The sequence below is a fragment of the Lycorma delicatula genome, chromosome 7 (assembly GCF_047948215.1).
Source record: "Lycorma delicatula isolate Av1 chromosome 7, ASM4794821v1, whole genome shotgun sequence".
NCBI classification, from domain to species: Eukaryota; Metazoa; Arthropoda; class Insecta; order Hemiptera; family Fulgoridae; genus Lycorma; species Lycorma delicatula.
This window is the reverse complement of record NC_134461.1, coordinates 63,264,049-63,278,964: the sequence shown is the minus strand read 5'-3', so window position 1 is coordinate 63,278,964 and position 14,916 is coordinate 63,264,049. Positions and strand designations below refer to the sequence as shown.

General features: G+C 31.6%; 1 protein-coding gene across 1 annotated transcript; it reads left to right on the top strand.

Moving 5' to 3' along the window:
• Positions 1 to 1,453: 1,453 nt before the first annotated feature.
• Positions 1,454 to 13,481, top strand: LOC142328131 (uncharacterized). The gene is made up of 3 exons (XM_075371665.1): positions 1,454 to 1,646; positions 8,300 to 8,565; positions 13,119 to 13,481. Exons 1-3 carry the CDS (start codon positions 1,500 to 1,502, stop codon positions 13,378 to 13,380), a joined length of 675 nt encoding a protein of 224 aa, XP_075227780.1. The 5' UTR covers positions 1,454 to 1,499; the 3' UTR covers positions 13,381 to 13,481.
• The last annotated feature ends 1,435 nt before the right edge of the window (positions 13,482 to 14,916 follow it).

Below are 14,916 nucleotides of genomic sequence, written 5' to 3'. Positions count from 1 at the left end.
TCGCGTCCCGTCATGACCGGGTTCGAATCCTCTAGCCGACAGATTTTTTTTCACTTTAAATATTATTCATTTATTTAATTCAAATCGACCGCCACACAACAGTGATACCAACCTTTGAAATATTTCTTCAATATATAAACATGTCAACAAAAAATAAATCAAGTTGGTAACACTGACTCACATCGACATAAAATAAATCAAGTTGGCAACATTGACGGGGTACCGGCGCCAATGACGTCACAATCCAAGATGGCTGACCACCGCCATCTTGGAATCCAAGATGGCGGACAGCCGCCATCTTGGAATGACGTCACTGTTTGGCGCCGTACCACCATTTCCGTACTACTAACAGGCTTTAATACGGTATAAAACTTAACTTTTTACATCCAGTACAATTTTGCTTGTTCTCTATGTTTTTTATGTCGAATTTCAGATGTGTTTTATATTTGTTAATTTAATACTATTGAAGTTAATTAATTTTTTTTGCCGTACGCAAAATTTTCTTGTTATGGTTAATATCGTTGTATGTGTGCCCAGTTTCTATGAGACTGATTTTCATAAAAATTGGATACAGATTGGAATAGTTAACGTTTTAATGGGTTCTTTGCATCGTGAGTGAATGTGCGTTCAGTTGTCCAATGTAATGTTTAGTTAATTATTTAAATGTTGTTTAAATTGTATACATCTAGTGGTTGATTTTTTTATCAGCACCTATTTTGTTAGTAATTGTGTGATTTTGTAGTATTTTATACTGCTTTCAAAACTATAAATAAAATTTTCAAATTTTATTAAGTATAATTTTACTCTTATAATACTTTTAATTAAGTTTATACTTATACTAAATTTATATTTAATTTTATTTGTAAATTTTATTAAGTCTTATTTAATATGTTAATATTAATAAAACATTCTCCAGTTAATAATTCATATTTTTTTCTTTTGTTACAGGAAACAATATGAACTTGACTCTGTTTTATTATCCACTCCAGCATTACATAATTTAGCTAAACGGTTGAAAGTAACATTGCATCCTAGTGCGACGTCCCTGAGTTTATCAAATTCATTTTTCTGTGTTTTAGGAGCTGTAACTATTCAAGGTTAATAAATCTAAAAAAAATTATTAAACAATGTTTTTACGTATACATATTATACTGTTTGTCTAAAAAAAAAAAAGAAACTGCGGGAAGCAAAAATTAAGGACTATTTTTACCATTTTAATTATTATCTTTTATTTAATAAAAAAAATGTTCTAACCCTGGTTAAAACATAGATTATATTTTAATTATGATATATAATAATTATTGTAATTGAATATTGAATTTGATTACAAAATAAATATTGTGTGACTTGACCGGCGTAGCCGGGAAAGCCATGCAACACTTCAACAGTTTTTTTATCAGACTATTAATAATATATACTCTATTTCAGGTGTTGGAATGCGTCCTTATGCTTGTTCAGTACGTTTGGTAACACTTGTGTGTCTATTGTTTGGTTCATTAATGTACACGTCATTTTCTGCTGTACTTGTTTCTCGTTTAGCCATTACGAGAGATGATACAGCTATAAAAAATTTAGATGACCTTTTAGTAACCCAGAGTTATTCATTATGTATCAGAAGAAATGCCCACGCACTAGAACTTTTTAAGGTATGTTTTTTTTTGTGTTTTATACTATTAATTCAAGGTTTAAAGATATTTTTACGTGCATGTCTGTGTGCGTTCGTATATCTGCTTTTTTAATAAAAAAAAAAATTTTATTACAAAAATTTATTAAATTTAAAAATTTTTAATTTTTTTAAATTTAAAATTTATTAAATTATTTGTAACATAAACGCGGATTAATTTCTGTACAAACATACTCGTGTATATGTTTGTACAGAAAATAATCCGCTCTAGCAGATATATTATCAACGCACTACATTATTGTTAGATTGTAGCGTTTAATGTTTTACAGAGCTTCTAGAATTAATTCAACTGCCTCCAGACTCAGAGGCTTGCCTCTGATTCTTACCTTATCATAAAGAAATATAATATTTTGTTGATAATACTGCAGAGTTAAATGGTTTTAGATCATTCAAAACATACAGAAAATAGATGAAAATATGTATAGCAAATACAACAAACAAATTTGCTTCATAAGAACAAAGAAGCAAGATTGGAACAACCGTGGAGAAAAATAGTCTCCTTTTTTAAGGTAAAAAATATTTTTAAAAATCTCATCTTAAATGATATTAAGAAAAAATTAAGGAAATTCGTTTCTATCTTCGGAAACATTAAAAATAATATTACATGTCGTTGTGTCAGAAAAGAAGTTATGTTTAATTCTATTCTTAAAGACAATTAGCAATTTAAAACAAGTGGGAAAATTAAAAGTAAAATTAAAACTGGAATAAAAGAGCAATTGGCTTATTATAAATATAGAAGATCCAAAAAATTTAGCATCTCCTAAAAAGTGGTCCCTAAATTAGTTTATTAGAAATAAAATTTTTAAAGATGTGTTCGTTGTAAACAGGGATTAAATAATTGAAATCTCGGCTTTGTCATTGAGGATGCAGATACTTATTTTGTTGAATACAACATTGTTGAACAATGATACGGAATTTTGTGAAAGGCTTTTGTTATAACAATATTAAACATTTATCCCATACTTAAAATTTTGTTCAAGAAAGGTAATATCATTTTTATTATTCTGAGATACAAGCTTTCTCTAACTTTCTTGAGATAAGTTTTTATCAGTCAAATTTATACAAAAGTCTTGTTGCATTCGATGGTGCTGGGCAATTTTAATTGAAATTTCTATAAGTTAGCATGATTTTCAATTAAATGTACGTTTTCTATAATGATATCAGTTTTACAGTAATAAAGATATTTTTTTATAGTATTTTGAAAGTATACTTTGTTTTTCAATCATTTTTCCCCAAATAATCATTATTTCTTCTTTTTTCATATACTTATATTCTTATTTACTATTTCCTCAATGTAAATCAATGATTATATTTTAACAATTAAAATTGCTACCTAATACTAGATTTTAAGAAAACTTTTTACCTTCTGGCAGTTTAATTCCTATGATCAAATTTTATTGTAGTATTATTATTATTATTAAAATTTTAAATGAACTAAAGGTTTTAAAAAAAATTTAATAATCGATATTTTTAAACGTTGATTGGCTCCCCACTCCCAATAGTACCTCCAAAGAATTTGTTTGGGCCTCTTCCAGTAATACCGTGCTTAGGAAGACATAAAAGAAATTCGATTTACAACCCAAGATTCGAACTTATTAATATTTTATAGAAAAATGTTAAAAACATGTAAATAATAAATAGCATTAAATATGATCACGTCTCTTAACTTCTAAATCATCCGTGTGACCAGTTTTACCTCAGTTTGCGAGATATTAAAGAAATAGATATTGTATTATAAAAAAAAAACATCGGTACTTTCCGTTATCTGTTAAGTTATACTGAAATTATTTAAGTTAACGTTTTTAGTTATCATTCCAACGTTGTACATGATTGTTCACGTTATCTCCAACTATTCCATTTAGCCAGCAAGTCTTTACCCGTTTACACATTGCATATTTATTCATGCTCATCAGATAATTACATTACCGTACTTGTATTATGCTTATCGCCTGTTGTTAATATAACGTATCACCTCCCTCTTAAATGTAAATGTAATTTTTTTAAATTTAAATAAATCTCACATTACTAAGAAAAATAATCCATAAATAATAAAGTAAGTCAGATCTCCTGACAGATAACAGAAATGTACGGAAATATCTTTAATACATTAAATTTTTTCATACCAAAAAATTAGATTTAATTATTTATAATTGATAAATGAAGAAAATATATTTTACGTATAAACTCAGATTGACAGACGTTATAGAACGGCTTATTGAATGAAATTGGATGATATTGTGTGCGTATGTGTTCGGATGCGTGATTTCTAGTGTTAGTTTGTGTGAGTGAGTCGGGGGTTGACTGGATGGTTAGTGTGTTTGCGGCGGGCGAGATTGAAGAAGTCTGCGTTGATCGGTATTGGTGTGAGGTGTGATGAGATTTCAGCTGTTTGTGTGTAATATTATTCAGTTTTATTAAACAATTCTATATTTTATAATAATCTTCAAACATTAAGTTAATTACAGTCCACTGCAAAAATCGTGTCACTTCATTTCTTATCACCCATATTGTCCGACTGACCAGTTTGTCGTGTGTCAATAACCAGCCGTCATTATTAATCAGTTTAATAAAAAATCAACGCAAGTGTAATTATTCGTATTCGTGTTAACCTCTACATGTACCGTAAAAATGTTACTGTACTGTGTGTGTGTTAAATCATATATCACTTAGTGCATTCGTCAATACATATGGTATATTTAATTATGTAATCGTGTAGTTGTGATCATTCTTTATGCATACTTACATCATTTACGTACTGCGTTGTGTTTGTCTGAAAGTGATCAGTTCAGCATAGCTTTGACCTTAACTTGACTACTAGTTACTTGCAGTCGTGCGACTCTTGTCACCAGTGACTGGCTGGCGAAGTTGGGCAGGATTCTGAACGGTCTCCTGGGTATCAGAGTGCTGGTTGCTCTGGACGCTAACGTCAAGTCTCCCGTCTGGGGTTCACCACCCACTGATCCCAGAGGCGCTGGTCTCGAACAGTTCGTTGAAGCCAGGAACGTCTACTTGATTAACGACCCAGAACAACCACCAACTTTCTCTTGCGAACTAGGGAGAGTTACTTCGACGTCACTTTGGTAATGGGTGACATGCTACGAACTACAAGTAGTTGGACTGCCTGGCCCGAGGCCAGTGTGAGGGATCATAGGCTTATAACCTATGAGACCGTTTACGGAAGTGGTCTAAGAGCTCCATATTCGGATCACTATACCATACGGGGCCAGGATCAGAACAGGCTGCGGCGCGAGTCCGCAGCTGCCTTGCAGGAGTTGTAATGGCGCATGGAGCACAGGAAGGAGGTGGAATTGGTGGCTGAATAATTCAGTTGGGCCATCAAAACTGGCTGTAATAGGGTCCTACGGCGGCAACGGCCAATGGACGGACCCTTAGCTAATGGTCAGTCTGCTGATCGGAGAGTGCCTGGAGCCGTCATAACCGCTGCTTCTGAGGAGCCGTCTGTTAAACGCAGGCGGAAACCCGGGAAAACGTGGTGGTCCTCTGACCTTAGCGTGCTGCGCGCAAAAGTTAGCTCCGCTAGCAGAAGATACCAGCGTCGCCACCTAACGGGGATTATCGTTGATGACGTGCGCGCTGAGGGTCTGCAAATCTACCGGCGCGTCCGTAATGAGTATGTTCATGCCATTAAGGAAGCCAGACTCAAATTATGGCAAGACTCCATGTGCGAGTTGCAGCGCAACCCTTGGCAGCTTACAAAATCATGTTACTATTCCACGTTCTTTCCAGGTTCGGTGCTGGTTTGGTGGTCGTGACCACACTTTAACATCTGTGGCAACTTACCAGCAGTTCCTGGAAACCCTTGTTTCCATATGCTCCGGACGGTAAAGCAGAAGTCGGCGTCAGGGCGGGTGAAACATCATTCCCTGGCGTGCGGGCTGTGGATCCAGTAGATATAGACCAAGTGGTTTCACTAATGGTACTGAAAAAAACACCGGGGTTTGACCAACTTAACCCGGATATATTTTACCATCTACTGCCAGTCATAAGAGAGCCGCTTGGCAGGCTGTTCTCGGGTTGTCTCAGCTGGGGCTGCTTCCCGACTTGTTGGAAATTGGCTTTGGTGAGGATGCTCTTAAAACCAGGTAAGGACAGCTGTTATCGGCCCATCAGCCTCTTGCCGGTAATCGGCAAGTTGCTTGAAAGGCAGGTGGTGGAACGGCTCTGGGAAAGCATTTAGGTGTACTGTTTTCTAAATCGAGGCCAGTATGGCTTCACAAAAGGGGTTGCCACCGAGGAATGCATCTTAAATGTTCTTACCGAAGTGGAAAGCGCTGACTGTAAATATGTTTTGGCAATTTTTATAAACATAGTGGCAGCATTTCTTTCCTTGTGCTGAAGTTCTGTCCTCTATTAGTTGGAACGCCGCAATATTTTCGTAGCCCTGCAGGCCGTGGTACGTGACTATTTTTCTAACCGTATGGCTCTGTTTAAGGAGCTAGGTTTTCCACCTAGCTGTGGAAAAATCAGTTACCTGGGGAAGCCCTCAGGGTTCCGTTCTCGGTCCCTTGCTGTGGAACCTGGTCTTTGACGGATTTCTGAGACTGACAGTGCCGGAAGGAGTCACGGCCCAGGCTTTCGCCGATAAAAAGGGTATTAATTTATATCCTCATAATGAAGATTTATCTCAAGAAGACGGGGAAACCCCAAAGATATATACTCGGACAATGCTACTAATTTTCTTGTTGCTCAGCGAGAACTGTTAGAACTAGCTGAGTTATAGAAGAACGAGGAATGCAAGTGTTCTATATTCGCCTCTCTATCCCAAGAGGAGATAACGTGGCCTTTCATACCACCCAAAGCTCCATAGCTTTGGAGGTTTATGGGAATCGTCAGTCAAACTTGTCAAAACAAACTAAAACGTATCATGAAAATATCAGTTTTAAATTACATTCAGTTTGTAACGTTATTAACACATAAATTTACGCCCTTGGTTCCTTTGTTAGATAACCTAACCGATCGTTCTCTTTTAAATCCTTCTCACTTCTTAATCAGTGATGTACTCACAACTAATCCTGAACCTTCCATATCTGATCTTCCAGCAAATAAACTACCTCGCTGGCAAAAAATCCAACAGATGTTCCAACACTTCTGGTCTCGGTGGTCGCGAGACTACTTGAAGGCCTACAGCAGAGAAAGAAGTGGACCACTCCTTAACCTAATTTAAAAATTGGTGACATGGTATCATCAAGAAAGACTTTCTTACCCCTTCGCAATAGAAAATGGCCCGTATTGTAGAACTTCATCCAGCAGAAGATAATAAATTGTCACTGTCAATTGTTGGTTGTCACTGTCAAGACTTCAAATGGTATATTGAAGAGACCAACTAACAAATTATGTTTATTGCTAATTTCTTTTTAAAGAAACATTAGACGTTAACTTGTTTTAGTAATGATATTTTATTGTTTGTGTATATCTCAATGAAGTACTTTTGACGTAACTTCTTCAAGGTGGGAGCATGGATGATATTGTGTGCATATGTGTCCTATACGTGATTTTTAGTGTTAGGTTGTATGAGTGAGTAGTGGGGATGATTGGTTGGTTAGTGTGTATGCGGCGGCCGTGAGTAAGGGAGTCGGTGTTGATCGGTATGGGTGTGTGGTGGGATGAGATTTCGGCTGTTTATGTGTAATATTATTCAGTTTTATACAATCCTATACTTTATAATAATCTTAAAACAATAAATTAATTACAGTTCACTGCAAAAACCGTGTCCCATCACTTCACATCATCCAGACATTGTAAACATAATTGTAGAATTATTTTTTTCTTGATTAATTTAAATTTAAAATTACTTAGCTAGAGTGTAATAATCTCCTAAAATTTAAAATTTAATAATAAATTAATTGTATTTACTCGTGCTTTTATTCACGGAGTAAAAAATTTGTTTTCCTTCGTGAAGACATTCTTGTAATTATTCCTTAAAATATTTTAATAAACTTGAGAATAACCGAATTCAGGGTTTGGAACAATCAGGAATTTATTCCGAAAATTTAACACCAGGCATATTCAATATAATTATCCAGTCACAAATGCTGATATTTGTAAGCATATTACATTTTAATATTTTTAAAACGATCCTTAATTATATTAATTATTATTATAAAATCCTGTCAGTTATTATAAAACCATTTCGGTCTATTGCTAAAAAAACAGTTTATACTCGAAATATGTAGCGAAGCTTTCTAGACGACAAATTCTGAACCATGAGTTAGTTGTTGAAATGTTCGCCTATAATTCACGAGACTTGCTAATTATGTTGGTTTTCGTATTAAAAGCTAAACCTTCCAACTGCTGTTCTATTCAAGAATCTCTCTATCTACAACGATGTTCAGTATATTAAGATTACGACCGCATTTACGCTCATTTTCATAGTTACACGAAATTTCAGTTACCTAACTTTTCGTCTTCATTTTTATCGTTGGATGCAGGACGTCTACGTTCTAATTTTACATTATTTTAAACATTTTTTAGATATGTAGTAATTAGCGCAGTGGAAGTTAATAGAATATGAGGTATTTTATTAACACTTAATTAACTTTTGTTTATTTATAATTTTTTTGTATTTCAACTAAACATTTTTTATTTTTATTTTAGCAACCCAATAATAATTACTTAAAACCAGAATGGCATGAAATAATTAATAGATATCCTTGTGTGGTAACAAATGTGGAAAAAGATGGTATTGTGAAATCATTGTGTAAAGATAAAACAGTTATATTGGAAACACAAAATATTATGAATGGTATTTTAGAAAGTATGGATGAATGTTCGATAACAGAACTTAAAGGGAAATATGCTTTCAATTATGTATCCATACCAGTAAGGAAGAAATTTCCTTATACTAAACTGCTGACTATACAGTAAGTAATTTATTATTTATTATAATTTATATAAGTCATATTTTTATATAAAAAATATGTAATGTTCCTAAAAGTTTATATATACGTATATATTTTTTATTGAAATATAAGAAATAGGTAGAAAGTTTGCTTGTAACGATATTGCTTAAGATAATTTTCATTTGATGGTTTGTAAAGCTGTTAATGTTATCATGTGGTATATGTCACCAAAGTGTGACAAGATACACATCATTTTTAAGCTGTATTGTTAAAAATTGTTTCAAAAATTGTTGGCTCTGAAAAAAGCCGTTCAGTAAGTAAACTGAAATCATTATGCTCCGGTCTTAAACTAAAAGTTCGAGAAAGTTCCAGCACCCACTCGAATCTTAAATGGTCGTGTTTAAGGGAAGCTAACTCGGCAAGTCGTCTAGTTTATCATCTTTTAGTGTATGTTTGTAAAGAAGATGCTGGGAAAGGAAGAGGGTGAAACAATTTTTATCCTACGGATACCACTCATTCCGACGAATTTCCCTTTTAACTTTAAGAGGTTGCAATTTCCAGTGGACTTGCGTTCTCGATCACGATCTACAAGTGAAAGGGGCAGTCTATAAATATTGCGGGGTGTACTTGATATCTTATGTTTCTCCTAGGACTACTTATGTTCCTTGCTCAAAGGTGGGTTCCCGCAATTTATTTATTCTTGCTCCTGGAGTGGGTACTAAAAATGTTGTTTATAATTAAGTTTTATGTTAAATTAATGTTATAGTAAACTTGTAAAAGATTTTACTTTATAATTTGTATACTGTACGTTTCTTTTGAAAACCTGTAAATAACATTTCTTTGATTTTAAACTATAGATAGATTTTACCTAGGCGACACCGGATGGATAATCGGCTAGTTTTATTTATTAAAGAAAACGTACTTAAAAAACAGGAGTTAGAAAGCTTAGAAACTTAATTCATCAATAGTGAAACAGAAACTTCATTTTTATGCACGATAATAGACCAATATCTCAGATAGCCTGTTTGAATTACAAATCTGTAAAAAATAATTATGGTTTAATTTCTTTTAGTGGACAAAGATATCTGTCTGATTGGTTTAAAATTCATCCCGTCTTATTTTTTTTGATACGAAACATATTTAGATACTACAAATAAACAAATGACTAACTACAAATGAAGCGAGCAGTAAATCAAAGGAGGGGGGTAGTGTTAATAAGAAGATTAAATGATATTTTGATGTTTTACGCAAAATTTATGCTTTTAACTGGGATTACTAAAAACGACAACAGTTATTTATTTATTTTTTTTTTTTTTGTTTTAAAAACCCAACGAAAAGCAGTCGTTTTATATATATATGTATATATATATTTTTTCACAAGTAGTGTTTATTTGTAGATTAATATTTATAAAAATTATTTCTATGTTATCTATCTACTTACAACTTTTTTTTTATGTACTCTTTTAGATAGTATCTACCAGTGAGTGTTTAACTGAAACGACTACCCAGATTTAGATATTTTTACAAAACCTTTTCTTGTAAACATAGTTTGGAGCGTAATTTTTATTCTATTTTTTTAAGTTTTAGAAACAATCAATTTACGAACAATAATCGGAAATATATAACCATAAAATTAAAGAAATAAAGTAATAATATAGAAAAAACTAGGTACAGTATATGATTTAGAACACGATTACTTGCAGATGACATAGTAAAATGTTCTCTCATTTTTTCCCTGTATTATAATGAAAGGGGATCGAGTCACATCAAGATTTTTTTTAGAAACAGTATTATTATGTAAGAAATTACTTTATTCGCTCCTTCCTCTATTGGCCTATTTATGGTAAGGTTTGAAAAATTGAATTCAAGGAATTTGAGAAGCAGATGTATAAACAAACTAATTTTATAAAATATTGCATAGATTTAAATTTTTATTTTCTTCATCCACTCTAAATTCAGCTATTGTCTAAACGTTTTAATTTGAGGCTTGCTAAAATTCTAGCTCTAATAATTTGATTAGTTTAGCGAGAGTGGGGTTGAAAAATGTCGGAGTGGGTAAAATATTTAATTTACTAACTTATTGAAAGCATATCTCAGTTGGAGTAACCGATTTTTGGTAATTTTAACGATATTACGTAAGAAGATATATTGAAGATGGGGTAGTATGCAGCGCCGCGAATGATAGGCAGCAATATTGTCAAGAAATGACAAATAGGCTGTAATGTAGTATTTCTGTTATAAAGAACAGCAATCGGCGTACGTTAATATATTAACATTTGAAATATTATATGTTTGTTAACGTTATATTTTACAATCATTGTGATAATTTACTGTTTCATTCCTCATACATAAATCTAATTAGTAACAAATAAACCAATTTATTTAGTAGTTTTTAGATATAAATTTTAGTGTGAAATAGACATTATATAGCCTCTTACGAAGTATTCTGTTGATTCATTTAGGTTGTGTACAAAATTTTTATATAATTATTATTCACATTATATTCTGTAGATTTTTTTTTGTCTTCAGTCATAACTGGTTTGATGCAGCTCTCCAAGTTTCCCTATCTAGTGCTAGTCGTTTCATTTCAGTATACCCTCTACATCCTACATCCCTAACAATTTGTTTTACATATTCCAAACTTGGCCTGCCTACACAATTTTTTCCTTCTACCTGTCCTTCCAATATTAAAGCGACTATTCCAGGATGCCGTAGGATGTGGCCTATAATTCTGTCTCTTCTTTTAACTATATTTTTCCAAATGCTTCTTTCTTCATCTATTTGCCGCAATACCTCTTCATTTGTCACTTTATCCACCCATCTGATTTTTAACATTCTCCTATAGCACAACATTTCAAATGCTTCTAATCTTTTCTTCTCAGGTACTCCGATTGTCCAAGTTTCACTTCCATATAGATTAAATTTATAAAATTAATTGTTAAAAATATTAACTTTAAGTCAACAGATAACATTTTGAAAAATATTAATCGATTTATAAAATTTTAAAAAGAAAATATCATTGATCTATAGGGAAAATATCATTGATGTATAAAGTTTTACATGATCAGAAAGAAATGTTTCAATGTATTATTTAAATTTCTTATTTCTTTCAAAAAATATTTTTTAAACTTTTACGCAATTTTTGCGTTTCATCTTCTTTAGTTTCTTGAGAAAATAATGCGTATCTACCACTTGGACGGGGTTTGGAGTATCTATTTTTCGAATGGGTTTGTTTTTTTGTAACAGTTTATAGATAAATGTTTTTTTCTCATTATCCACTCCTTTCCAATATTTACTTTACCTCAGAAGTCTTCTAAGAATTTTACTTGATACTTACTTTGGCTGAGAAATTTTTAAGCACAAATATTGGAGGTCATGCAAGGGAGTAAAATCTTTGAATCGCACTGTGAACAATTGATTTAAATAAAAAAAGGCTTAAAATAAATGAATGTAATAAGATAATTTTTAATATAAGTGAATGAAATAAGTTATACGATAGGTTTTGAATCTAAAATGCAGCTCAGTTTTAGAGTATTTTATTTTAAACATCATTAATATTTGAACAAAAAGGTTATTTTCGGACGCAAAAATATAAAAATATTACTTGCACATGTTTTAATATCGGCTATGCTATATGTCTGGTAAAAAAATTAGGCGTAAGTGAATTTTTACTTCAATATATTTATCACAATTCCTGTTAGGAATATTTATATTTGAAGAGTATTCAACCACTTTTAGAATTCTACGTTTGTTCTCAATATTCGAATGGTTTTTTGTTGATAATATTTATTACGTCAATTTTTAGGAACTTTATGCTTGTTTAGGTTTGGATGTCGAGATATGCCCCCAAAAAAACCCCTTGCTTATTTCTGTACAAGAAGACCGACTTATTGTTTCCGACACCCTCACTATTTCGAAGTGAGAAATGCACTGATTTTCAGAGTACAACACGCTACATATGTTCGTTTAACGAGTAGATCCTACATACAAGGATCAAGTTTAATTGCTGCATAAGCGCGTATCAAAAATACACCGATATAAATCAACATATCCTCAAATTGCCGTTATGTTCTGTTCGCGTCCTTAAATTTCGCGTAACTTAATTGAGTTACACTCTATATGAATTAATCTATCTGAATTAACCCATTAAGTGCTAAACCCTTCTCATATGAATTTGAGATAAACTACAATCGATAAATTTCAGATAACTACTACAGCATATGTAAATTTCAATTGAAATTTAACCAGTAGTTTTGGAAATTTTGGAGCTATAAATTTTACATAAAGTCCTGCAGATAAGGAAATTACATTTTACGCGGATGGTATTTTCCTACTCATCATACCTCAAAATTGAAAGAAAATCAATTTCGCCCCAATCCCATCGTGCGATGAGAAAGTAATGCCGTACTTTTTTCAAAAAGTCGGTTTTATGCCATCCTTTATCTGGACTCCAGATGAAACTCGTATTGGATTTTCAATTTGTTGGAAGTAAAAATTATTTGTGAATAGTGAAACTTGACTTTAATCTAAATCATGGTGCATGTCTAATAATATATTATAATATTATGTTTCAGTCTCGTAGAATTACGTACTGCTGGTATTATCGATTTAATAAGAGATCGGTGGTTAGCTAGAAAAGCTCCCAGAATTGATCCTTCTTCGGTTATTGGAGATGTTTCAATAAACCACGTTGAGAGCGTATTATATCTGTATATTTTTGCTGTATGCATATCAACGGTTATTTTAATTGCAGAATTACTATATTTTTACATTAACTTTAGAAGTGTTTATAAATGTATATATAAAGCAATAATGTGGAAACCTAATACATCGTAAAGAGACCGGTAAAATCATAAAATTCACTCTACATTATATTTTATTGATAATTTTAGAGCTTATGTCAAATTGTTTTAATGTAATAAAGAATACTTATTCAAAAAAATATATATATTATCGCAAATATAATAATTAACTAAATTGTGGTAATTAAAATTTTTATTGAAAATCGTGAGATCCTTATTCATAATTGTGTATCTCATCAATGTATTTCAGTGTGGGGGTCTTTCCCCATATTTTTTTCTGGTTTTACTTAAAAGTTAATTCAAAATACATGTTACTCTAATTGAGTAAAATAAATTTCCTTTTCCTAATGATGGTGTCAAAATTCAGGAATGAAGAAATCGTGTTTGAAAATTAAAACATATATATAAAACCATATACATATCTATAAAATTTAAGGGATATTAATATTTATTTTTCGTTTTGATTACACGGTTGAGTATATTTGTCAATCTTTATTTTATACATGCAATAAAACTCATACATATAAATAAAATAAAGTTTGAAAAGAAGTAACTTTAAAATTATAAACAATTAAAAACAATTATGATACGTTTTTTAACTTCATTTGATCTTCAGATATAAATTTTCTCATATTTAATTGAGTTTTATGGCGCCATTGTCAGAAATAAAATTGTTCAATGTAATTTAGTCGGTCATAAACACGTTTTAGTAGCAAGATCGCCTTATTATACCTTTTAAACATGTACTTATTGTTTTGTAATAGTATATAAATAATATTATTTATGATTTAGGTAGAGTTAGAATTTGAGAACAGTTATCAGAAGACCTTTGGAAGCTAAAGTTTTAGTATTAAGCCGTCTTTTTATTGACCGTAACGCATGAATAGTACCTAAGCTGTTAGAGGTTACAGATAAAGTTATTTTTTCTTGTAGTAATGATTTTTATTATACAATCAATAAAACTGAGCTTATCACTGAATAACTCTGTATTTAAATAGGCTTGACAAACTAGTACGAGACCATATATTTGGCTTGGCAAGGAAAGGAATGAAAAATTATTTTCCTCCTATATTTCGTGGGCTTGGAAAAAAATGCTTATTATTTTTAAATATGACTATTTCTTTCTCTAGAGTGATTGTTATCTCCTATGTCACTTCCCCTGCACATTCATTACATTTATGACATAATAAAATAAACACAGTTATAAAATAAAAGCCAAAACAAAAGGTTTATTTTAATTATACATATTATACAGAAATTAAATACGTAATGAAACTGAATTTCCTCTAGGCCAAAATTCTGCAGAATATTATAGAAGAATATCACGAACTAATTTATATTTTGTGGGTATTTTTTTCAGTGGTTCTGTGTACCTCACAAATATGAATCTATTCCCTTAAAAACAAGAAAAAAAAAAACAGTTTTTATTAGTAAATATACAACCTACATAAAAGGTTGTACAACCTATATAAAAACAGCAAAACCAGATTTATTTTTTTACTAAATAGCTCAACATTTTCAAATAGAAGTTATTAAGGGATATTAATTTTAATAATAGTCACGATCAATA